Source organism: Saccostrea cucullata, unplaced genomic scaffold (genome assembly GCF_032062105.1).
Source record: "Saccostrea cucullata isolate Sc308-1 unplaced genomic scaffold, CSIRO_AGI_Scuc_v1 ctg63, whole genome shotgun sequence".
In the NCBI taxonomy this organism is placed as follows: Eukaryota; Metazoa; Mollusca; class Bivalvia; order Ostreida; family Ostreidae; genus Saccostrea; species Saccostrea cuccullata.
Window position 1 is genome coordinate 291,402 of NW_026933545.1, and position 25,760 is coordinate 317,161.

Below are 25,760 nucleotides of genomic sequence, written 5' to 3' on the forward strand. Positions count from 1 at the left end.
TTGGAAGACCCATTGACGCAATATTTTTGCATAGGCCTATTCAGATGAACAAGTAACATTGATGACGTCAATCAGAAACTCTGAAGTATTGATTTCCCATTTAGGCCTCCATAGAATTAGCAAAAATATATCATATTTAGAATATACCTTCTAAACATCGTGTGCAATCTAAGGAACCATATAACAAAATTCATAGACGGATATATCAAAGATTTTAAATGATTTTGTGCATTATGGCAGTTTACATACGGAAAAAGTGAAAGTGGCAAAAATACGAAACTTCCGCTAACCTATTTATCTTGCGTGGGTGTAAAATTATTAAATTATCATAAACAAATGCACTATCAAGAATATATTTGTCGAGGTAAGTGCGATCTTTTCTTTGATTTATTTGGTTAATAAGAATGTATGAGGGAGAAATAATAGAATTTGCTTTGTTTAAATGTATGTGAAATTTTCCAACCTTCAGCAATACACAAATCTTATTTTTATTGTCTTCCCCGATTTCCTCTGCCAATATGACTTCGTAATGTATCCAAAACATTTATCTACAATTCTTTTCAACAATTCAAGCATACTACATTATTCTATTACTGACGGTATTTATAACGTTAAAATGTCATTCTATTCTTTTGAAAATGAAATTTTGGCTTGCTGATTCAACAAGGTTTAAGTACAAAAATGTTCGTCACTTTCAGACTGTCACTGAGGCTTGGCCCTGAGTCAGTGAGTGTATATGTTAGCCCGAACTGATAGAATATGGTATTTTATATTTTCTATTGCTTCTTCAAAATGGCTTTCTATTAAGGAAAAGATTGAGTTAAACAAACATTAAAAAATGTTGAATGTAAAATATTTCACACATGTAGTGTAAAGCTTATCATAATCTGAAAACCAAATACATAATCTCATTCTGAATCCGTATTTGTGAATGAATGTTTGACCATTTGAATTTTTTAGCATAGCGGGTTGAATAATTTTTAGTATGTATTAGATTTTAAGTCAAATTGCAGTCCATACAACATAGACAGTGTATTGAATGGTACTGCTATGTAAACATAAGGCACTGTATGTATGAGATACCTTGCAACAGAAATATATATAGTATGCCTTTTGAAGTACTGTCTCTTAACTTCCTTATTTTATGTTGTCAAAACTACCAGCTGAAATAAAAATGCAACGAAGCACTTCAATAACAAGTATTGCAATCATGTTTGGGCTGAATACCTGGTAATAAAAGTGTGTTTCCAAGAAATGGAAAATAATGTAATCCTAAGTTGCATAATAGATTATAGTCATGGGATGAGAAAGATTTTTCTGTTGTCTGGAAGGCTTTCTAATGATCTTGCTATTGAGAATCTATTGACTATTATATAGGGTCGCAAAATTATTTTAATGATGTTACGTCCATGTGCACATAATGTTCTTCATGTCCCAGTAGAATTGGTTTCACAAAGAATATCATATGACAATGAAAATGTTCCATTTTTCCAAAATACAAAATAAATATTATTAAATACAGCTCTGCTGAGTAGTTTGCAGAAATGATTGTGTGATTGTACATGCAAGGTGTATAATGGAGCCCAATTAAGAGTCACAAATGCATTACAATATAAAACTATATGTATCTATCAAATTAGACTTCATTAGGATCAACTTCTTATGAAAATACAGTTGAACTTTGTTATATCAAAAACCAATATCAACATGATCAAAAAAAAAAGGGAATATTTCAAAGTGTATTGGCAAATTAATCCAATCCCTTTTTCTTTAACATTTTTATCCTCATTGTCTCAATTCCTTGAATATGTTTTGTGTCCAGTGGTCAGTTTGAGATAACAAGGTTAGACTGTATCAAGATACTGTCACTTATTGTCCACAGCTTTTCACTGTGAATGCTTCGGACTGTACAAATCTAGACATAGTGATAAACTAGATGACGAAATGAAAATTTTAAAATAGCATTACATTCGCTACTAATAAAAGATAGTCATGCTCTTTATAATCAATTGGAAATACAGTAAAACCTTGTTCTCTGGAACTTGATGGGACCAAGAAAAAACTTCAAGAAATCTGAGGATTTGAAATGCTTTACATGGGACTTCCACATGGTGTTAGAGATATTTGTGTTCAAGATACCAAAATTCAACTGTATTTATCTTTGATTTTAGTTAAGATTTTAGGCTGCAAAATTTCATTTTCAATGCTGGATAGTTGATGTTACACAAATGCATTCCTATAAATTCAAGTTTTTATTTTGACTGAAAATCAGTTCTGATCAGATTGTGTCATAGATTAAAAGCACATTAATACAAGAAATCAAGAATCAAAAAATACATAAAGTATATTAAAATCAAGGCTTTACTTGTTTATTCAGATTAATTGAAAATAAGTGATTGTATCAGTAGGATGATAGGATGAATAAAAACTTGGATAATAAGAGTAAGCATATAGACTGTAAATCTGTATCAGAAATTAAATCAAGATATCATCAAAATCACTGGTGACACAAAGCTTAAGAAAGTTAATCACCATTTGTATGAAAGAGTACATGTAACATTGGGTATTTGATACTTTACAGAGAAGTTTTAATTTGACAGTTAATTATCAGTTAATGTTCACACACAGTGACTGTTAGTCGGTACTGACAGACAAGCAAATTAAGTACCATTTTAGTAGATCAACAACTAGCTGATGTGCAATATTTTTATTCAAAACTTAATTGTTAGCAACTTGAGCTAGGTTTTACATGATTTTACTGTAACAAGTTTAAGAAAGAAAATTGGTTTAATTTTAGCAACCCCCCCCCTCCCCCATTTTTACAATTTTGAATTAAGAGTTTTTACAATGTAGAAGTTGGAAACAGAGAGTTGTAAGTTTAAGCTTAGGAATTACTGTTTTTCTTGTTTTTGAATTTTATTCCATTTCATTATAACTTTGATAATATTGAAGTCATGATATTTTCATTTAGGTTTTATTAACCAGTTTGTCCATAATGATATTTTTTTAAAAATACTAACGGTACTTTGATTGGATCTAATCAACATTATATACAGTATATGGGATGTTTTACCTACAGGTGTGGAATAATTACCTGAAACATATACCTTCTCTGGTGCCATTAGTACTTTCCCTCGGCCTTGCTTGTTGCCTTTGATGTGCATTAGATTGCTTATATGTTTTATACCAATCTGGTCATTTTATGTAAATTTTATGAGAGGTACACATATGTGTGGTAGATGACCCCGAAAAGCGTACTGGTCTACCGTAGGAATTTCTACGAGGACTTGTCATGAAATCATGTTTTTTGGAGTTTGAACATCATCATGTTGAAAAAAGAACACCATGTGGATTTCATTCATCTGGAAATTTATTTCATTTGTGGTGAGCATTTTAAACAAAAGATAATAGCAATTAAGGCCGTGTTTCCTTCTGTGGTAAACAATACAAACAAGACTATATAGAGAGGAAAAAAGGTTTGTTCATAAATGTATTTAATTAAGTTCAAATTGATACAAGAATACTTTTACAGAAAGTTCATGTAAATATAAGTTTAAAAGTACGTTTTTGTGTGAGGTATTTATAATGCAAATGGAAGTTTAAGAAGAATTATGCCAGAATTGATCCATGATAATTCTTTGTGACTTGCGTACATTTATGTCGGAAAAATTAACTGGGATCACTTTAGCATAAATTGATTTTCATTTTTCATTTAAAGGAAGTTCAAAGATTGATTTACAGCCTGAACAATGAAGCTTTTTAAGGTGGCAGTAATTCATTCCCCCAAAACCCAATGCTTGGTTTTAGAGATAAGCAGTGATGTATTTGATTAAATATCTTCTGTTATATATGTCTAGTAGGAGAAAGATTATCAGGATGATCGACCACTTTTAATTCTTATTTCTTGTGGGGTTGTGTTTTGTTTTGGTTTTTTTTTTTTTTTTGGGGGGGGGGGTTTGTTGGAGGACTGGAGGGGGGTCAGGGTCAGGTGGAGATTAAGAATATAAAAAAGTAGTGATATGTATCTTTTTTGCCTAATTGTACTTACATGTATACCGGTACATCATATAAAGAAAGCATAAAAAATATTGGAAAAAGAAAAGAAATTATCAAGCATCCTTGTGAATCATCTGAGTGTGTGCCTTTGGTGAATCATGGAGCGTTGTGACAGTAAAAATTTGTCTTGTCTGCTGCCCAGGGCAGTTGCCATTACACATGGTGTTTTATGATGCAGTTTATAGTAGCTGGACATGGACACTTGTCATGCATGTTCCATTATCTAAACTATAGGCTCTGAGTAAGGAGTACCAGTTGAATACTTTGGGAACCAGTCAATGAATGCCACTCAGTTCCATTTACTATTTTCTTTTAAGGACATAAACAACATACATATACAAACTCTACTGTGATTTTAACTTTCCAAATGATAATTTTCTAAGATATATTCTCAATTTATTATCAAATAGTACCTAAACATGGTCTTATAAAAATCAGCATACATTACCATGAGTTTTGACCAGATATAAAATGATGAATATTCTTGTATATGTATTTTTAAAGAAATTTAACAAAAATATAGTTTAAAGAAGTATTTCCCAAAAATTTGAGTTATAGGAGGTGTACAGTATTGACAGGGATCATAAAATCACAAAAAGGTCCTTCGATAGGGAACTTTTAAATTAAACAAGAAATAAGATATTTAAGTTGGAAACTGCATATGCATAGTCCTTAATTCCACTTGATCTTCAAAACTGCAATAGATTTTTTCGCTTCTTCGTATCAATCCCACTGAATATTAATTTTACAGTATACATTAGTATATACACATATTACGTGTATCGAAATATTTAGTTTTAGAAAAGCTAGTACACTGTACTGGTATATTGCAATTTATAGATAACAGTTACAATAATTGTTTAAATGGTTGATGTAAATTGTAAAATTTTGCTCTGTCCATTGAGAAAGTTTGTACCTTGAGTTGATCGATACTTCGTTTTAGAATATTTTCAAACACGTGCACATTATTCAGGAAGTAGGAAAACTTATCTTGTGGAATCATTTTTCAGAAAACTTCTATTCTGCAAATAAAGTTCTGCCTGCAAAGAGGAAGTGCTAGTATAGCTAGGATATATAGATTTTTTTTTAATTATTGTGGACCACACGTCCTTAAACACAAAACATACCGGATACGCCAAACACAGTAGTCAATTGAATGCCAAGTTCTGAAAAAGCAATATTCGTGTTAGAGAGTCACACCCAAGAATTTTTAAAAAATCAATTTTTATATACTGGATTGCATTTAGTTCCACCTCATCAAATGGAATTGTAGAATATTTGCATGCAAAATCAGAACCTGTTTGAATTGTCACAAAAGCGTTCCACCTAAGACCTGTAATAGGTTGATATAATAAATTAACATACATAATCAATGTGTGAAACATTTATAAAAGTACAGCGGTACTCCTGTTCCTTTGATAAAAAAAAATTAAGATATGCTTACCATTTTACAGATAGGGAAGTTATGAAAATGAAATATTCTTGTCATTATGCAAGTCGCTGATCCATTGTAAACTAAGGGATTTGTATGGAATGTCAAAAAGGATTATATTTTAGATAGTACATTTATTTAGGGTTAAAGTATTGGAGATGACAGTGATATTGCAAAGAATATTTTTTATTTTGACCTAATAACCTAGAATGCCATTTCCTTTAGTCCAATATAGCAAAAATAAGACCCATTTTGTCGGAAGCCCAAATGACTGTAAATAGAAAAGACAATAAAAGGAGATTGATTCGATTTCATCCGTTTTTAACTTTTTTTCTTTCTTTTGGTTGTCCATTGGTATGTTTGTCATGTTTGATAGTAGGCGTACTTTCCGACTATTAAATATATACTTATGATGAAACATTTAAATCTCCAGTGATTAAGTGGTTCAGCTAGGCATAAAGATGAACACTCCCACGTGTTGTTAAACGTCAATGAGGAGCCTCAGGACAGGTTGTGTCAATAACGTTTCACCTTTGACCTTCCTACCATATCTTAATTGTTCTCTCGGCCAGTAGTAAGCGGGGTCTTTGTTTTAGAACCATAAATGTCTTCGAATATCATTGTAGTAATGTTTTGTTGAATAATAAGGTACTGATGTATCGTCAGTTGAATAACGCCAACACACCAATGATGGTCCTCTCGATGGGCTATACGGCCTTAATCCCAAAGGCTAAGGTGCCTGAGATTATCTCTGTCGTTAATGCGATGACTTAATTTAACTAAGATTTTTCATATACTTCCTAATTCATCATAGCTTGGCTGAGGACTTGGTGTAATAAAAAACACATCAGTATCTCATGATATTCAAATTTTATTTCTTTATTCATTTTACTCATTCATCATAACTATAATAATTTAAGTACTAGTGTTCATAGCCAAAAGTGGAGAGGATAAACTCTTTCTGAGTAAGTTCTTATATCATTATTAATTATCACATCAATTAGAACTTATTAGAATCAAATAATTTTACCTTTTCTTTCAACAAAGAATTCAGGTTTTTTCCACTTAATTCAAGAAATATACACCACGAGTTAATGAATCCTAGTTAAACATTTATCACAATAATTTCGTGGTAGTTTTTTTAAATCTTCAAAATACATGTAATTTCAATTTTAATGTGTATTTGTGTACAGGACATTTCCGTAATTCCAAAGTCTTTCTTGATTTTGGAATCAACATAATATTTAAGGTAAATAGAGAGATGAATAATTGGCGAAGTCTTAAATTAGAACTGTGAGCCAAATTCCCCCGTTTATTTATGACAATTAAGTGAGTTCTCCTTAGATCCATAGCGATTTGATGGATACGAGAGATACACAATATATGTAGGTGGACTTCATTGCTGTTTTTGTTTCCATTCATTCATGCAGTGTATTATAGTGTTCCTGGAAATCAGACATAACAGTAATGGGAAGTGACTGCATTAATGCTAATGTCTCTTTATATCTATTTTGAAAGGTCTAAGATTGTGAAAGTTTTGTTCTCCAAGGGTTAAGGTTAGTTATTCTGATTGAAAAATGGAAATGAATGAAATTTTCAATGGTTTATATCATCAGCGATAGATGTAAAATAAATCATTTTTGGTTTAAAATTAGTATCTGGTTGATGGGACAAAAGAAAGATTTATTAGTAAGGATATTAAAATTAATTGAGATTCACTTAATTAACCTCTAAAGCCATCAAGGAATTGGACATTCTTGTCAGAAGCTGATGACAGTGTAATTTAAACTCGGATGCCTAAGTTTGAATAGAGGATCATCAAGCATATAGATTTTTTACCACAGTTTCAGTCTTTTTTTTTCCACCTTCACAAAAAGTTATAGGGAAAATGTTTCTTTTCAATGGGTGATTGGAATTTAAATGGATTAGATTTGGTTAACCATTCTGGAGTGGGGACAGAATAAGTTTTCATTCATTCAGCTTCATATTTCAAGCAAGATGTTGAAGAAATCAAGAGTTAAAAAAGATTTTTTTTTTGTCTGTGAATATTGTATTTGGATATCCATATTCAGTTTTTTTGTATAGTTGTTAATTGAAAAATATTAACTGGAATAAGTCTCAGTGTTGAAATATTGATGTTTGGAGGCATTGAATTAGTATAATATGGTGGCACTTGAGTACAATATTGACCCAGAGTGGGAGGGCTTGGGCAGCTACTAAGTTCTGTATTGTCCAAGCTGTCAAAGAACATTCAACAAAGCCAGACTTTGATCAATATAGACCTAAAACAGCGTCAAGGAGTGTCACAATTCCTAGAAGTCCTTTCCATAGGTTTTGGTGACTGTATATTATCATATGCAATATGTCCTCAAAAGGATATACTATTTTGAAAACCTGTACCATAGGTATAAGCTGATTATGAGAGAGAGAGAGAGAGAGAGAGAGAGAGAGAGAGCGAATTCATATCACAGTTTTACATAAATTATCATTTACTATTTTTTGTGCCATTGGCCTAAACCACAGGTATAAAGATAAAGGAAGTCCAAATAAATTGTGTCTTTAAATTGGTAGCCTATCATGATCTTTATTTGAAAAAAATCTTGTCAAGCGATGTGGAAAGCTTATGTTTTTCGTGAGATTATTGAGACTTTTCCTGATCTCCTCTTAACCTCAGTGTATACAAAATGGTGACAATCAGTGATAAGGCACACACAATTGAAAGCTCTCTGGGCAACAAATGGACCTTGAGATATGTAATTTTTAAATTCAAACAAAAATGAAATATAATGTAATTTTTAACAAAAATTTAATATGATGTAATTTTTAACAAAAAATAAATATTCAGTGAAAACTGTCTAATCCGACACCTGAACAATCCGACATACTGTGAATTTCGATGTTAAATCTCTTTCCCATTTTCCAATTTCTCATGTTTTTAACACTGTGCAATCCGACACCCTGTCTATTCGGACACAAAATCTGTCTCCCATTGCATGTCGTCTTAGACAGCTGGTTTCACTGTAATGTGATTTTTATACTGCAAAAGTTTGTACCTGTCCAGTCTTGTCTTAACTACAACAGATTATTTTCTTGTCCCTTTTTGAAATTCATTCCTAGTTGCTTTACTGCACACTGTTTTATGCAGAGCTAGATGCTCTTGTGTATATATAGAACCAATTGAGAGACACATTAATTTAACCCATATGCACCTGCAGGTCATAAGGGTATGTTGCTGCAAAAGTAAAGAAAGTTGAAGATTGAAAAGTTGAGCTTTGTTGATAGATTACCATTAATAAGGTTTTTTTCTTTTAAAATGTATCTAAATATGAAACAAATGTGTCAGACTCTGTGGTATATTTATTTCAAGCTGGGCTTTATTGTGTCAACATATGAATGGAAATAACTATGTTAATTGATTATGCGTTGTGGATATATCTAAATGTCAAATTGAATGCCCCAGCAAGAGTTTTTTTTCTTTTCATACATAAGATTTTGAATAAATTCTGCTTCATATGAATACAAATAATAGGGCTGCTATTAGGGGGTGCATTTGGTACCCATGAGAATTCCAACATGGTCTATGTTTAGTTCTAAGTATATGTACAGATTACGATGCTGTAGAGGTACATCGACTGTTATGCATGGGCTTAATTAATAAGCTACATGTATGTAATTGGTCACAAAAGCATAATATGTATTTAAGACATAAAATAGCAATCTAAGACTGGCAAATTGAACAGAAAATGTGATTCCATGAAATTTTATTGAAAAAGCACTTTAATAGTATACAAGTTTTTGTTTTGTCTAAAGAATTTAACAACAAACAGCAACCGTATCTTTGCTGCTGGTTGACCTTATATATTTCAAATGAAGGTTTTAAAAGAATATCTTAAGGAATTAAAATTATAAATTCTTTATCTAACAAGTTAACAAGCTACAGGAAAATAAAAGCTACAGTATTGTACTCCCATCCAGTAAAGCAAATGTCCAATTCTGGTTTTAGGCATTTTAAATATTATATATTAATTTTCAGATTTTCTGCAAAATAAGCAGTCATTTGACCTGTAATATATATTTTTCAAAGCAGGAAATCATTTGTTTATATTGATAAAAAGATAATGTATATGGCAGCCTGATTAATTTCAACATGTTTTTGTTTGGTTGAATTTGTTGAACAAAACAATATTATATATTAAATAAGTTATCACTCGGATGTGTTTACAAATGTCAATGCACTGTCTTTAAGTGATGGTGGAACAAAACATTTTGCAGACTTAATAATGCCTTGTGCCAGTTAACCTTTATGCACAGATCGAATTAAAATCCTCATCTTCCCCGTTTCTCTTCATAATCTCCGAGTGACTTGATTCTGTTTCTAGTGTGTGTGAGTAGCATTATTTTTAGACAAGACATATACGTTTTTGTTCAGATGGAATCACGAAGTGAATCTGCCCGTTTTTTCTATTTGGGATGTGATAATTGGACTGTCACTTTGACTGACGAAAATGGTCCTTCATTGATAAATATGAAGAATGGTACGTGTATATTTACCCTTAAATTATCAGATCAACAAAAAGAGCATATTAAAAATAACTACCTGTTGTACAATCTTGTCGCGGTGTGTGATAATCATTAAATTCCCCAGGTGGGAGTTTACATACCTGAAAAGGTATATATAAATACACGACCAGGATTTTTTTTCGCCGCTTTCACCTGCATTAGATGTGGGTGTACACATTTCCTTGTGATAATAAACTTGACTTTCATTCATAAAATGTTTTTCTTACGTACTAGTCATGCATGGCTTTCTTTTTTCACTGTGCTCTAGGGTAAGACAAAATATGTCTCTATTTTTAATCTTCCTTTCTATCCAAATTTTTTAAAACAGCGTATACATGTATCTATTTTTTTCTCTCTCCAGTGTTGATTGGTTATTTAGAACTTCACTTGTAGATTTAAGAAATCATTGTCGTATTTAATCGAGAGTGGTATGGAGAAAAAGATTTGTGTTCTACTGAACATGGTGACAGATTTATAAGGCTGTGAGTGTGTGTCCTCATTCTGTTATTTATTTGCCGTATGAATTACTCTCTGGCAATCTGTCTTGTGAGATGTTATCTCTTACACAGGTGTAGGAGGGCTCTATTGTAAAGGAAGTCCCACTAAGTTCTGACTCAGCTTCAAATTAAAAAAACAAAAACAAAAATCGATTTTCGATATTTGAACATCCTGAAATATCGGTGGCTTTTCTCTCTCTCTCTCTCTCTCAATCCCCTTGTTTTCAAATTTAATACAGATGAGCATTAAATTGGAAAGTTCATGCTTTATTTGCAAATTTAGGTTTGTCCATCTTGAAGTTAATTCCATTATTTTAATTTTTTGTTTACTTGTTTTTGTTTATATGTATATAATACTTATGGAAAATTTATTTTAAAGTTATGTCAGTGCATTGCTCGCAACAAGTCAAATTGCTAGATATGACGTCTATTTTTAAGGAATGCAGTTATTTTAGATCTTTTGATTAAAGTCTTAAACATATATTATCTTTCATTACATTGTTACAATTTTCCATTCAACATTTCTGAACTTCTCTCAGCGTATCAATTAAATTACTTATTCTAAAAATAAAATTTATTAATACTCTCCGTGAAAAATTTATATGACTGTAAAATATTAATTACTCACAGAATTGATTTTGTTGTTAATTTGACCTTTTAAATTTTGCAATAGCTGTAAAAATTGTTGGCGAATAAATCTCTTAGACAGTCAAAAAAGGTTCATGTCTTCAAGTAGTATTTCCATCTAGCTATATATAGTCACTGACTTCCAGATTAATGATTAGCATGGTAATTTTATACTCTCCTATACTAAGAACGAGGTTGAAATATCATAGTCGCAATAATGCTTTGTTTAGTTTTGTATCCTGTGGTATATTCTCCCACTTCATTTCCAGCAAAGCTTATATAAGTGTATCTTCCCTTATTTTTTAGTCTAAGATTTCATTTTTTGTAAGAAAACACCAAAGTTTTGTCGCTCTTTCTTCTATAATCTCAAAAGCCATATCAAAAAGTGATTATTTGCACAAAAAGACACCTTTTTGGGGTCACAGATCATTACAATATTCAAAAGAAATACACACTTTTATTTGTTACAGATTACTATCTGTGTCTTAATTTTTCTTGTCTTTTGGGAAATATTTATGCTGTTTTATGAGTCATGTTATTTTATATGATACACACATCATGTGGAGTGCTTTATTGTCACACATTCCAGTAAATCTGTTGGACAGGTCCTAAGATATGCTTCTGTGTGCATGGCGTATACCTCTCACTTCCTGCTTTTGAGTTTATAGGGGAGTATAGGAGAGGCAAGTACTTGAGACACGAGTTATATAAACACCGGATTGCACAATCATACACACACAAGTGCAATTCAAAAAGTTTCTTCAATTTTTTTTTTCACTATCTATGTCAACACCAGAAATGTGTTTGATCCTGGGATATCAACTCTCATATTACACTACCGTATTCAGAAAAAACAAAATTAAAATTTACTCAGCGAAGACATCTTGAAGGTTGTGTGGGACCTTGCTAGACGAGATTTTGGTTATTTCGAGAGCATGATTAATTTTCAGTGTCCTCTTAACAAATGCTAAATGTCTCCAAATGTTGACACAAAAATATCATGCTACTTGAATTTTTCAGCACATATTTTAACCCCATGAAAGGCATTCTTGTTAGCTCCTAACAAGTGACATTGGGGAGGAATGGGTGAGGGTGGGTAGTGGGAAGGGGAAGGACTTTAATAAAGTTAACCTCTTTCCATTGCATTATCTTTAGGTCTTTTCCTGGAAATTTTTGAAGTTGAACTTTTAGTTTTGTATAGGAAAAAAGGATTTTGCGATCAATTAAAAGTTGGTCAGAGTTGTTGGACTTCAAAGACACATGCATTTAATGGCTTCAGTAATACTCTGAAAGGCGTTCAATTTATTGAATATAATGAAAATAAACGGTAATTTTAACAGAATTGCTAAGTGGAAATTTGCACTTTAAAAAAATATCTTTTAATTAAAGACAAAAACTAAATCCTTGACTTTATGTATTTCACAACCATGTTTCAAGCCTTGAGAAATCAGATGATTTCTGTCTGTGACATAATTGTCTTTTTTCTATTGGTTAAGTTTGAATTTTGGTTGAGTACATTTAACATACAACAATTTCTAAAATGAGGCAGACTATAGACAAATGAGTTGATAATACAATGATGTTCAAAGTCAATATTTTGCAAATTGAATACCTGGTGAGATACAATGCCTTCGTTTAAAAATGCAATCTTTTTGTTAGTCGAATATTGACTGTTATCATTCAGTGACACTCAAGTTGAAAGACCATTATACACAATGAATTGTTTAAAGATTTTCTGTTTACTGATCATGACAGTGAGATGTGACCAATTGACAGGGGATGCTTACTTCTTCATGGAACCTGATCCCACCTCTGTTTTCAGAGGTCTTTGTTGACTCTCCTCATAATATGTATTGTTTTATTGAACTTCACAAAATAATCAGTATGTAATCTTCACATATCATTTTTAATTCATTGATTATAAGTTGTTCATTTAAAAAAAAATAGCTGATGACTAATCCTCATTGGAGGTCTGAATTTCATTAGTAGCATACTCTGTACATACTTTACCTACCAGGAATTGAACCGGGTTAAATTAAGACTTCTTCTAGATAAACAGCATTATCATGCATTTGAAAGTTTAACAACATAACTCTGAATTCGGGCAAGCTGTAAAAGATGAAATAATTATAGTGTCTGCAGTGTTTATGTGGGTTCATGTTAGGTGTAAATTAATAAACTGCTGTGTTTATTTTCTTTGCAATTTATCTCATTAGCATTATTATCATTGTGAAGTATATATGTTTATGTATTTATATATATGTGTGTGTATGAATTATGCTCATCTCTGTCAACATGTGTATATTTTAATCTAATTTTTTTTTCTACCGTTATATATATAAAAAGGAACATGAATTAATTCAGAAAAATATTTCGTTATGGATTTTTATGAGGATGGTTTTTACATGTTTTTCAGATGAAGGTTTATTCGATTCCTCCGTAGGAGAAGTTTCAACTTTTGATTTCCCTCGCATGATCTGACAGGTAAGCCTACGCTGATATCATTATACTAATACTGACAATATATAACTCGTGAATATAAAAGGCTGGAAAAAAAAACCCTCGTTGTCTTAATTATCAACAAGCGATGACTGCATTTAGAACGTTTTAGTATCAAGTGTACAAGACCAGAGATGAAATACGGACAATTAATTCCTTCCATCTTTGGATACACAGCTATTAGGGATAAACTAAGCCAATTCAGACATACCCCTGAAAGTAAATAAGTGCTTATACATGTTTACGCCACACCGCTCCTTTAAATGCCTACATCTACTTCCTCCATACAATTGTAGTATTTTGTCAAAATAGATTTTAAACATATTTTCTATAAATTGTCATTTTTAAAAAACGTTTTATTAGTTGGACGTACGAAAATATGTAATTACGTGCAGTGAAATGAGTTTTTGTAATCGAGGTAAATGATTTGAAATTATTATCATATTTAATTAATACAAGTGCAGCTATATCACACTCTAAGATCATGCATTCTAATGTTGGCCTTCATTTGAAGAATTTTAATCTTTGCAAGAAAGTGTAACTGAAGAGTATAGATATTCAAAATCGTCAATTATCATTCATTTCCTTTCAACATTACTATAGATCGTAGTACATAGTGGGAAAGGTTGCTAAAACATTCACATCATATAAAACCCTTTAAAGTCATCATAGGAGTGTTTAAGTGAGAAGAGACCAACGGTTTTGTATTTCATCGAGAAAACTTGACAGATTATTCACCATTTGTATTGTTACCTTGGTAATGAAAATTTATTCTGCTCAACTGATGACTTTTAATTCATAATGGTCACTTTCGCATATGTATACACAGTCTTCACGAAAACTTTTCAAACTAACTGGCCAGTCGGACCAGTGAACCTTCAAAATGTAATGGCCCACGAAAATTTTTACTGGCCCCTTAATGAAAAAATAAAATAAATACATTTTTGTAACTGTAAATAAATACATGTTTACGCACTTCAACTTTTGAAATGCGGCCATTTTTCGTCCTTTGTCGCGTTTAGGTAAGTTGTTCGTAGGAAATTCGCACATTTTACGTACTACGTAATAGTTACTAGCTAGTTCCTGTTGTTACGTAATGCATCCAGGTTATAACAATACGATTCAACAACGCATGTTTGTTTTTCTTATTTTATATATTATTAAAATTTAAGCAAGTAAGTCAGTAAAAATATATATTGACTGTGTATGATTTTTAAAATCAACAAGCCCATCGGACTTCTTGAATTTTGATTTTCACTGACCCGACATCAAAATTCACTGGCCTCGGTCTTCGGACCAGTGAGTTTTCGTGAAGACTGTATACATTTCAAAATGTACAAGAGAATATTTCAAATTTCAAGTCGTAATGTATACAGTTTTGTTTTCTTTTTTTATCATCTTGCAATAGATTTGAAGAGGATATATAGAGTAAGGCACTTGTGTGTGCATTTATTTATGTGTTTTAAAATTGTCCTAGTGATAATTTTGCATCAGGATCGATGTTGTATGGTGATTTGATTTATAGAAATGCTCTTGGCAAGGGGATGATCCACTTTGTGGCCATACTTTTGTTTCTTATGGTTTTCGATCTTTTCCCAAAATATTTGTAAGACAGAATGGCCAAAGGTCTAGAAATTATTGAGATCAATATAAATTAGATATATGGAGGCAGTATCTTGTTTAAAGCCATTGACTGTTAGTTCAAGTACTTGAATATAAAAGTGCGATGGCAGTTCAACTTGTCCATTACAAGTAAATAAGTGTACAGTGTATTTTTCATTCAGTAACTAAAGCTTCTCTTTCCAATGTCCAATCAATATTTCGTTCCCATATTCCGTGATCCACTTTCATTGTGTTGTTCGCACCTTAATACAAAGTATCAATTCTAATTCATCTTTTTATTACTTATAATATCAAAACAGGTAAATTAATATGTCATGCGCAATTTAGAAGTAAGAAATGTATATGCTTGAAATTGAGATCAAATACATGTATTACAAACCCTGGTATACTATACCATATAAATACTATATACGCTAAATTTTGCATGAATTATTTTTTATGTGTCATGTTTACTCCAAATTTAGCTAGATTGTTTACATTCAAACAATAAACACACAAAAATATATCATATTTACATGTTAAATTATGTACATGGTATATATTTAGTGGAGCTATCATTGAGTATAATCTCCCACTTGGCTTAATTATTATTTAATTTATAATGTGTGGTGAAAGTAAATGAGCAAAATTAAAATTAAAGGATTGTCCATCTTGCCAAGAAAAATGCCCCCCCCCCCTTTCAAAAAAGTGCTAAATTAATATTAGTTTCTATTTTTTTTTTTTATTTCTATTTGTTCAATATTTCTTTTATTAACATGTTCCCTGTATTCTTCCATTATGCAGAGAAAAAAAAAAGAAATAAAATACCGTATAATCCCTATTAACTGCCCCGGGCGCTTAGAAAATTGCAAAAAGGGGGCGGTTGTTTTGGTATTCTCTTTATGATATTTAATGTCATATTTTAAGTTCAAAATATCTTATAAAAAAAAATAAATACAAGGAACCACTAAAATAATGTCTAACTTTAGTGAAAGTGAAAATTATCCACCCAGATTATGCTAAATTTTCATTTTCCACGGAGATATTGGGTAAAAGACAAGTTTCATTTTCACTTTCTTCAATTTTTTGATACCATTCTTTTTGATTTTAATCACTGTACAGGGGGCCCTTATTTCCTGACGATTGAAAAAGACCTAAGGGGGCGCTTATAGGGGCAGGGGCGGTTAATAGGGATTATATGGTACCAACAATTGCCGTAATGTTATTAATTATAATAGTAGTAATAACACAAGCATCAAATTGCAGGTGCCCTATAGTAATCACATTGTCCATATGTCTGTCCATCTGAACAATATTTTAAATGATACAGTAAAGTTCTATGTACCATTTAACCTTCGTACATAAAATTTACCATATAAATGGAAGATGCTTAGAGAGGCTTCACTCAGATAGATTCTGTATGACTTTATTTGTTGAATGCAGTTTAATTATGATATAAAGGAAGGAGTGAGATATAAATCCAAGTTATTATAATGAATTGGACATGTGGGAAGGGCCACCCAATGCGGCTCTGTCTGTAGCATGGAACAAGACACTTTTATTTTACATATTTAATTAACATATATGGTCATAATAAGTCTATGAAAACATTAACTATACTGACACTGACAAGGCATATTTATTAGATTTTTCCCCCAATTTCGTAGAATAAAATAAATAAAACTATTAAAATTTTAATTTACGAAGTTAGATTTAATTCATAAATTTTATATTATTGAAAGATTTTTTTTTTTCACCTATATTGATTTTAATTTTTTCTGTGGCTTTTTTTCCCATATATTTGGCAATTATATCTTTAAAGTAGGTTAATTTATACATGCAAATAGGCATTCACTGAATTAAAAAAAAAATTAAAAAAAAAAAAAAAAACAATTTATGATTTCTCTGTTTTTTTGCAATTTATAGTGTTATGATTTAAATGCACTGACTTCATTAAAACTATTGAATTAACAAGCAGGATTGCATATATTTAACATACTTAATACAATTAATGCATGTTCTTTTTTTTGTTTTTTAATACTAGAGACATGCACAAATTTGCAAAATTAATTATTCAAACTGGGAAAACACAAGGGCGTACACAAGTTTTTCAGAAACATGGGTGGATGTTAATGTAGCTAGGGCTCCTCACCTACATCTTTTAGAAAACCCCGTAATTTTTGCGAGAAGAAACAGTGGTAATCATTATCATTTTCATGTCAGAGTGGTTGAAAGGTAAAGCCAATTTTAGCATAATGAGAGTCGTACTCGCTAACACCATCTTTTCACACACGCAGTTCAACAGGCATATATTACAATTTTTTTTATTTTTGACCTATCACTCGACCTTAATATCAATATTTGACAGCAAAGAGTGCCACTTATCTTTGATAGAAAAATGTATTCCCTATTGATGTTTTAATACTTACCACAATTGGGAGAGCTGCATAAAAATTGACCACAAATCAAATACCTAAAGATTTTTTTTTTCTACCATTATTTATGCATGCAAACAGCCTTAACCAAAATAACTCTAATTGAATAAATTGAATTAACTCTTTGTTCTCCTCCACAGAAGGTAGATATTGTTTTGGTTGAGGTGATCATTTGCTTAAGGATTGTAAGTCAGAATTTATACATGAGAAGGGCCTACGTAATTGCTTTAATTATTTTTTTTTTATTGGAAGTAATTTCGATGGTGCTTTTCACCTTGAGTGATTTAGTAGTTATTCATTTTTGTGAATGAAAAGTCGATGGCAGATCTGAATTGACATCTCGATCATTATGTTTTTTTCAGTCCAACAATGTGCAATAGTGATGAGAAGTCCCAGCAATGATGACGAGGATTCTGAGGACAAGGTTTCCTTTGACATAGTGACCACTCAGTCCGCCATGATGGGTAACAAGGGGCACAACTCAGGTGAGGACCACAAGAGGATCCTGGTGAAGCAGTCAGCTGTTGACGAGGACAGTAACCAAGGAAGATCTGTCCTCAGCCACCTTAAGGATCAACCTAGAATATCTGAGAGACCCTTTAAACAATTTCTGGGCTTAGAACATGGAGAGCTACCAAAACAGCATAGCGATCCAGGAGGCCGTGTGTCTAGGGATGTACATTATAGTTTTGATAACTCGGAGAAGAACTTTCTTTTTTCTTCTGATTTTCATCCAGATGTGGAGCAGGATGAAAGGAGAAAAGTTATGGAGAGGTACAATGTGGAAACATTTTCTTCACGATTTCAACAGAGTAGGCAAATGTCTAAAATGGTTTATAATGCTAGTGCTCCTAATCTTCTGATTGAAGAGAAAGACTCTGTGCAGATTCGTGAAACAGTGATCTCATCTTCAGGATTTCCATTTCCGTTTTCAAATTCAGGAAGAGATTCTTCAAACTTATTGACTAAGAATCTTTCTTCGGAAACAACTCATTCTAGTGAAGATATTAACTTGTACAGGGGTGCCTCACCTCGTGGGAGAAGTAGAGAACTGTTTAGGTATGCTCCCCGACTACAGAGAAGTGATGATAGTACTACTTCACATAGTCATCATTCCTATGTTAGTGGGTCTGATGACAGCCCAAGCAGTAGGGAGCCTTCACCTTTCAATAAGGATCTTCACGGAGTGCCTATCCACAGTATTCGTATTAGTTCACCCGGTATTTCAGTGGAGTCTGTGGATGAATCCTCTGATGGGGAGAAAAGGCGGATGATCCACCAACCCACCAGCATTGTGATCACCACAGACGACAATGTCTCCAGTGTAGTGGAGGGACTCAAAGAGGATGATGGTGAGGAGGACGGATTCCATCGACTTCGGAGAGAATACTCTGAGCAGCACCCCACGAAGGACTCCTCTTCAGTCACAGGAAATTTCAAGAAATATCTCCATGCTCGTTATATAAAGAGTCAGTCCTCCTCCTCAACAGATACATCTTCTCTTGATCATTCCCAGGACAGACCAGACATTCCAGGGTTGGGATCATTTGATCAACAAAGGTCATTTGACCAGCAAAGATCACTGGATTTGAAAAGTCCATTGGATCTCAGAGAGACAGCTGAAGATACTGTATCTCAACAGCTCTCAGCAGCAAGCAAAATAAAGTTGTCAGAGTCCTCAACTTCTTCCTCTTCATTTGAAAGGAAATCTTTTGAAATGATCCATCAAGGCAGTGAGGATAATGATGTGTTCATGGATCCTTCAGTTAAACCTTTAGTGCATCAGTCAAATCTTCAACAGATATCAGATTCTGAACCTGTGGATTTACGACAGAATATATCAAATGTAAAACTAGAGGACAACAAAAACCAGAATGAAATTCACAGATCTCAGTCTCCAAGACAGTTGTCTCCACAGGCCTCAGTTAAAAAAGAACAAAAGACACACCTGCTTCAGCAGCAAACCCCCCAGCAAACATATCACAAGGTCCCCATTATAGCAACCACATCTTACAGCTCCCCTGACCTCAACAAGGCAAGCATGGAAGCCGATGTGCCACAATCTGTTACACCTAGACAACAGTATATGCCCTACATGCATCCTCTGCATCATTCTCCAAGTCTCCACACCCCTCACATATCAGCCTCTCACCCTCAACCTTCTCCATTGTGTTCAGTTCCAGAAGGAGGGCACATCTTCAACTTTAATCTCCCAAGTCCTTTTGATGGTGGCTTCTTCTCCGATCCTGAAATGTTGTCTCCAAGTCCTATGTCTCCGGGTTTCTCTCACTTTGCCTTTCCTCCACGTGGATCCTTGATTAATTCCATGTCTGAATTGAACAGACTAGCTGTGTCCCCTCGCGCAATGTACCCTAGTCACTCTCTTGTACTTCCTCCATCAAAACTAACACACACCACTGCCAAACCCGAGACCCAGTCTCACGAGAGGAGGATTCAGTCAGAAAGTGACGCCTACCTGTGCCCCATGTGTGGGCAGGTGTTCCCTGCCTATGACAACTTAGCAAAACACATGGCCAAACATCTCCCAACAGAAACTATACGACAGCCCGATAATAACAAAATTCACTTCTGTAAAGTTTGTAATAGATCGTTTTCGCGTAGTGATATGTTGACTAGACATATGCGACTTCATACAGGATTGAAGCCTTACGAGTGCAGTGATTGTGGGCAAGTATTTTCTAGGAGCGACCATCTGAATACACATAGAAGGACACACACAGGAGAGAAACCTTATAAATGCCCCCAATGTCCGTACGCTGCCTGCAGGAGAGACATGATAACTAGGCACATGAGGACACACACAAAAAAGACAAATAAACGTAAATTTTTGTCAGTGCCCGAGAGTGATAGTGATGTTAGAAAGAGTTCTTTTTCTAGTACAGATACATCAGATTCTCATGACCTGGGTATCAGGTCGTTTTCGCAGTCCAGCATTGAGAGCGTTGATCCCGATGGAGGAACTTCTTTAACACCTGCTAAATATAACCTAACACAAGAGGGAGCAAGGACCCCCGAAAGGATGGAGAAGAGTGGAACAGAAATAGAAGTTCCCAAACTCGGTGGTCGATTTCAGAGTTCTAGGAGAGAACATGCCTTTGAATCTCAGCACTTGTATCGCAAACAAAGACATGTGATAGGGAGTAGCTACGAAAGTTTCGAATCGGAGTCGGGAAGTTTTCAAAGGGATTCCTTTGATCAGGAAGCAGTCCAAGAAATGGAGTCGTCACATGCTGGTAAACAGGGAAGCGAATTGCCCGATGCAATGGAGGAGAATTTAAGCAAATGTTTTGGGGAAAGTATAAAAACTGATTGAGGTAGCCGTAGTTTAAAAATACATTATAAGCATTCCCAAAGAAATATTTTTCAGTGCATTTTTACAGTGTATTAAGTCAAAGAGGAAACTACACTTGATTGTGATGCTTGGCGGTTAACTGCACAATTTGGAAGAAGAACAGGCAGGATTTTTCCTAGTACTACTAAAACAGTGTATTTACAAATTTAGTATACAAATTTAGTATATATATTGGAATTTTTGAATTAGAGAGATTTTATTTGTGAAATTATTGTTTTTTTTTCTTTTATTGTTATAGCCATATTTGCTCATGGCATTTTTTTTTGTTAATGTTTGTATTCAGAACTTGATACTTGTTGACTTTTGTGATTTTGCATTAAAAGTGCTAATGTAACTGTGTATGTTTGAAATGCATTTACCTTCTAGTTCTTAGGTATTATCCCTGCTTTCCCCCATTTTTAGCTTGAGCTGACTGGGAAATTGAAGGATTTTTTCATGAAGTTAGGTCCTGTTATTTTCATTTGTATGAATTATTGAGACAATGGGCAACAAGATATATTTTTCTTGAAAGTGAAATTGAATCCATAGGTGAATATAATCTGCATAGAAGATTTTTTTTTAATCAAAGAAAGTAATTCAAATTGCCAAACAATTTTTTTTTAAAGGAAAGAAATCTGATCCTTAAGTATTTTTTCTCAAAATTTCACTTTAATTTCTAAGAGAAGTTAATGTATTTAATAATCATTTTATTTTTTCTGAGTTGTGACCGATGATTTTCAAAGTGCCTTACATATAAACCAAATTAAATACCAGTGTTATTAAGTTTAAATTAACAAAATGAAATAAAATCAAAATATGCATATAAATCAATGTCAATAATGAAACAAGACACGAGAAGGGGTAGATAATATGCAAAAGCAAGTTAAGAAAGAAGAAAAACTTAAAATCCTCTTTTTCTGTAAATTTGTCTACTTTGCATTTTTATAAAAAAAAATTTTGGATACATCTTACTTCTAAAGTAAGTTTAATCTCTGTCCCTTAAATACTCTTTTTTAAAAACACTTTTGATATTTTATAATTTTGTGAACAAAATATGGAATAATTCTCTGCCAGAATTTCCCCTCAAATTTAGAAATCAGAAATATATAATTGTTTTGATACCCAAAAAGGGGGATGAGTAATTCCTTAGAATTTCAGTTTTTATCTTCAGTCATCTTTAATTTTCCAATATGGCAGCTATGACTCTTCTGTTTTTGTTCTTCAGAGGATGGGAATTACTAAGCATTAGAACTGAATCATTGAAACAATTTCTGATGAACTTGAAACTATAATTTAATTCAATGTCTTCTTGGCAGAAAAAAAGGTCTTTGTTTTTATATTTTCTTGCAAAAGACCATTCCTTAGAAATGACTAATTTTAGATGAATCCCTTCTTACTACAAATTAATTTCTCTATCTCTGAAAATAGAAAAGAAAAATTTTGTTTCCTGAGAAAGAGGGACTTTGAATTTACAGAACATAGACTTATCATAATAAGAGTTGTGTAGTATGGTATGCATGAAATATTTTTGTATTCCATGAAATAAACATCCATACATCCCTATTCTGTATATATGCTTTGTTTGGGTACTTAAGTTTGCTATACAGATTTAACTGATTTCTGTCAATTACTGTTATATAGTAAATTTTACACTTTTGAAAATGAAATTGTGGATTTTGGATTCCTGTTCTTATTATCAATGAATGTTAAGACTTGTTTTATCAATAGTAAATATTTGGAGTGTACAGTGAACAAAGGAAAAAAGAAGACAATTTTACGTTTTAAAAAATCCACAATTCATTTTCAAGCGGTATGGCTATTGTTTGCATTTTTAATTTCATTAAAAAGTTTGCACTGTTTTTACTGATGCAAAATTTGGTTTCACCGGTGACTTATCTGAAGAAAATAGATGTCTTATTCAAAACAAAGCTGTGATTTACTGTGTTATGAAGTATTACTGAAAGATAAACAAAAAATCATATTTTTTACATTTTTATCAAACATTAGATTGTATCATACATGTATTTTATTAGTAGCTTTAATTAGGATTCAGAATCCAAAGTATGATTTTTTTTCTAGAAGCATCCAGTGATGGTCTGCTTCAGCATAATTACTTGATGGTTAGAGTGTTTTTTTTGTTACAAGCCTCTCGATACCCCCCCCCCCCCCCTTCTAAAAAATATGTAATTGTACATCATTTGTTTAACAAGGGCCTTTATATTAACAACGAACATCACAGAATCATAACATTCAGATGCAGTGATGCATAAAATAGGGACTCTTTCTTTCTGGCAAATTTTTTGATAAAAAAAAAATATCCTCTTAAATATTGAATGTTGCTATCCCAGATCTATTTCAAAAATCACCTAAAAATAAATTACAACGTTTAGAAATCCCATTAGATTGTTCAATGTTATAGAATAGACCATAATATACAATGGACTTTAACTATGTAATTAGAAATGTTCCCAAAGATTTCCATGTATACCGGTAGGTGTGTGCTAATTGGACCTCTAGTCAATTGTTAAATGTGTAGTGTGTGTGAAGCAGTTTTATACTCGTATAAGAAATCAAAAAAACCAAAAATCATTAAAATACAAAGTATGTTAAAAAGTACATCAGAAAGTATATTCATTGCCATAAAGTTACTATTGGTAAGTGTTACAGTCCTTATAGTACTTTGATTTTTTAGGTGGTAGTGGTTCTGGGGAATTGTGTTGTGAATAACATGGATCAAACTTTTATTGAACAAGATCCTTCAAAAATTGCATTCTTTGTTATATAAATATAATTGTTAACATTTTAAACATATTTATATATTATATATCTTACAAATGTTTTAGAAGTCGTGAAAAAAAGGTCATATGTACATTTTTTAAAAAATGACAAATTTCATGTTTTTTAGCATACGATGTTTTGACAATTTGATATCATTTCTGTGATATTTTCATAGGAGGATAAACAACTTTTTCTACGCAAACATTCAATTATCATCCCCATTTTCATTACTACATTAAACGAGGCTTCTCCTTTATACGTATATCAGAAGTAACATTCCATTTCTGTAATTTGCATAACTTTAAACTCCTGAAATTAGCTATAAGCATGATGAGTATTACAATCAAAAAAGCTGAAAATGGATATTTTCTTTGATTATCTATAATCTATGTTTTCCCTAAATTATGATATTTTTAAAGGCATATAATCTTATGTTGAGGTAAAGATTATTTCTTGTTTCTTAAAGACATAGGCCTATGGTTTTTTTCATGTCGATACATTTTTCCAGGAATAAACATCTTTAATAAATTCTTCAAAAAAAATTTTTGGTCAATTTTTAGGGTTAAAATTGTATGAACAATTTCTGATAGGCAGCTAGATCTTTGGGAGAAGTAATGATAATTGGTTGTGAATTAAGCAACTTTAAATTTATAGGTTCTATTAATTGAGCATCTGAATTGAGTACTATGTGTACAAGAAGTTAGATGTTTTCTTATATAGATAAATCTGGTTCTTATGGTGATATCAAATGCTTAATGTATTAAGTGCTGTGATGATTTCGTATAATGGAGATAGCTAGAAAATCTACTGCATTTTCCTTATTCCTGTTTGAAATATTCTTTAGCTGACAAAATTTCCGGAATCCTTCCGGACCAAGTTTTATAATTTTTCAAAAGAGAAAGCAACTTATAATGCAGGATTTATATTGTATATTATAGGCATTCAGATCATGTTCAGAATTTATATACATTATGCAATGAAATATTTTTGACATGAATGGGGAAAATGCAGTTTCTCATTGTTGTTACTTGTTATTCATTGTTTTCCCGCCATATTGGAAAAAGGCGGTTACCTCGTATCATTGTCATTTCATTTGTAATTGAATGAAACTATTTAAAAGAAAAAAAAGCTTTTTGAAAGACTTCATGAGTTACTTTTTTTGTGAATCGCCAGAATAAAGCAAAAAAAAACAACAAAAAACAAAACAAAACAAAAACAAAAAACAAGCAAATTCAAAGAATTGTGGTCGATCCCCCCTTTCGGTGTCTTTGTGGGTGAGATGTTATTTTTAATGACATATTGAGTCAAATATGAAAGCCCTATCATATGTCATTTAGAATTAATCACCGAAATTGAATTATTAAAAGATAAGGTCAATCGTGAAAGGTCAAGGTCAAGGAGTCAGAAATCATAGCATGCCCGGAAATATCTTGTCACAGGTAATGCACATGTCAAATATGAAAGCCCTATCTCTTCTCAATCAAAAGTTAAAAGGAGCAAGATGTGTTTGTGAAACACTGATGACCCGCTATGGCAACACAGGGAGGATTAAACTTTTCTTAAATGCAAATTAAATATATTGGTACCCAAATAGGGTCTTCTCACAAGAAATACGATTGTGAAATATGAAAGCCCTAGCACCACCTGTTCAAAAGTTATAGCCAATGATAAGTTTTTGAAAGATAAGTCAAACTCTAAGGTCAAAGGGTCAAAGTTGTTGGTTTCTTGAGAAAGGTCTTGTCACAAGTATTACACATGTGAAGTATGAAAGCCCTAGCCCTTACCGTTCAAAAGTTTTGGCCAAGGTTAAATATTTCAAAAAGTAGGTCAAACTCTACGGTCAAGGTCAGAGGGTCAAAGTTCTTGATATCTAACAAAAGGTCTTGTCACAAGGATTATTGGGATGTATGAAAGCCCTAGCC

The 25,760-nt window shown here is 32.4% G+C and overlaps 1 protein-coding gene across 2 annotated transcripts; it reads left to right on the plus strand.

Moving 5' to 3' along the window:
- Positions 1-230: 230 nt before the first annotated feature.
- Positions 231-24,980, plus strand: LOC134238586 (uncharacterized). Of its 2 annotated transcripts, XM_062720703.1 has the most exons (3): positions 231-364; positions 13,589-13,656; positions 18,071-24,980. In XM_062720703.1, exon 3 carries the CDS (start codon positions 18,091-18,093, stop codon positions 21,040-21,042), a length of 2,952 nt encoding a protein of 983 aa, XP_062576687.1. In that variant the 5' UTR covers positions 231-364; positions 13,589-13,656; positions 18,071-18,090; the 3' UTR covers positions 21,043-24,980. The 2 variants fall into 2 exon arrangements, with proteins under 2 accessions (XP_062576687.1, XP_062576686.1); XM_062720702.1 differs by lacking the exons at positions 231-364; positions 13,589-13,656 and adding an exon at positions 13,947-14,089.
- The last annotated feature ends 780 nt before the right edge of the window (positions 24,981-25,760 follow it).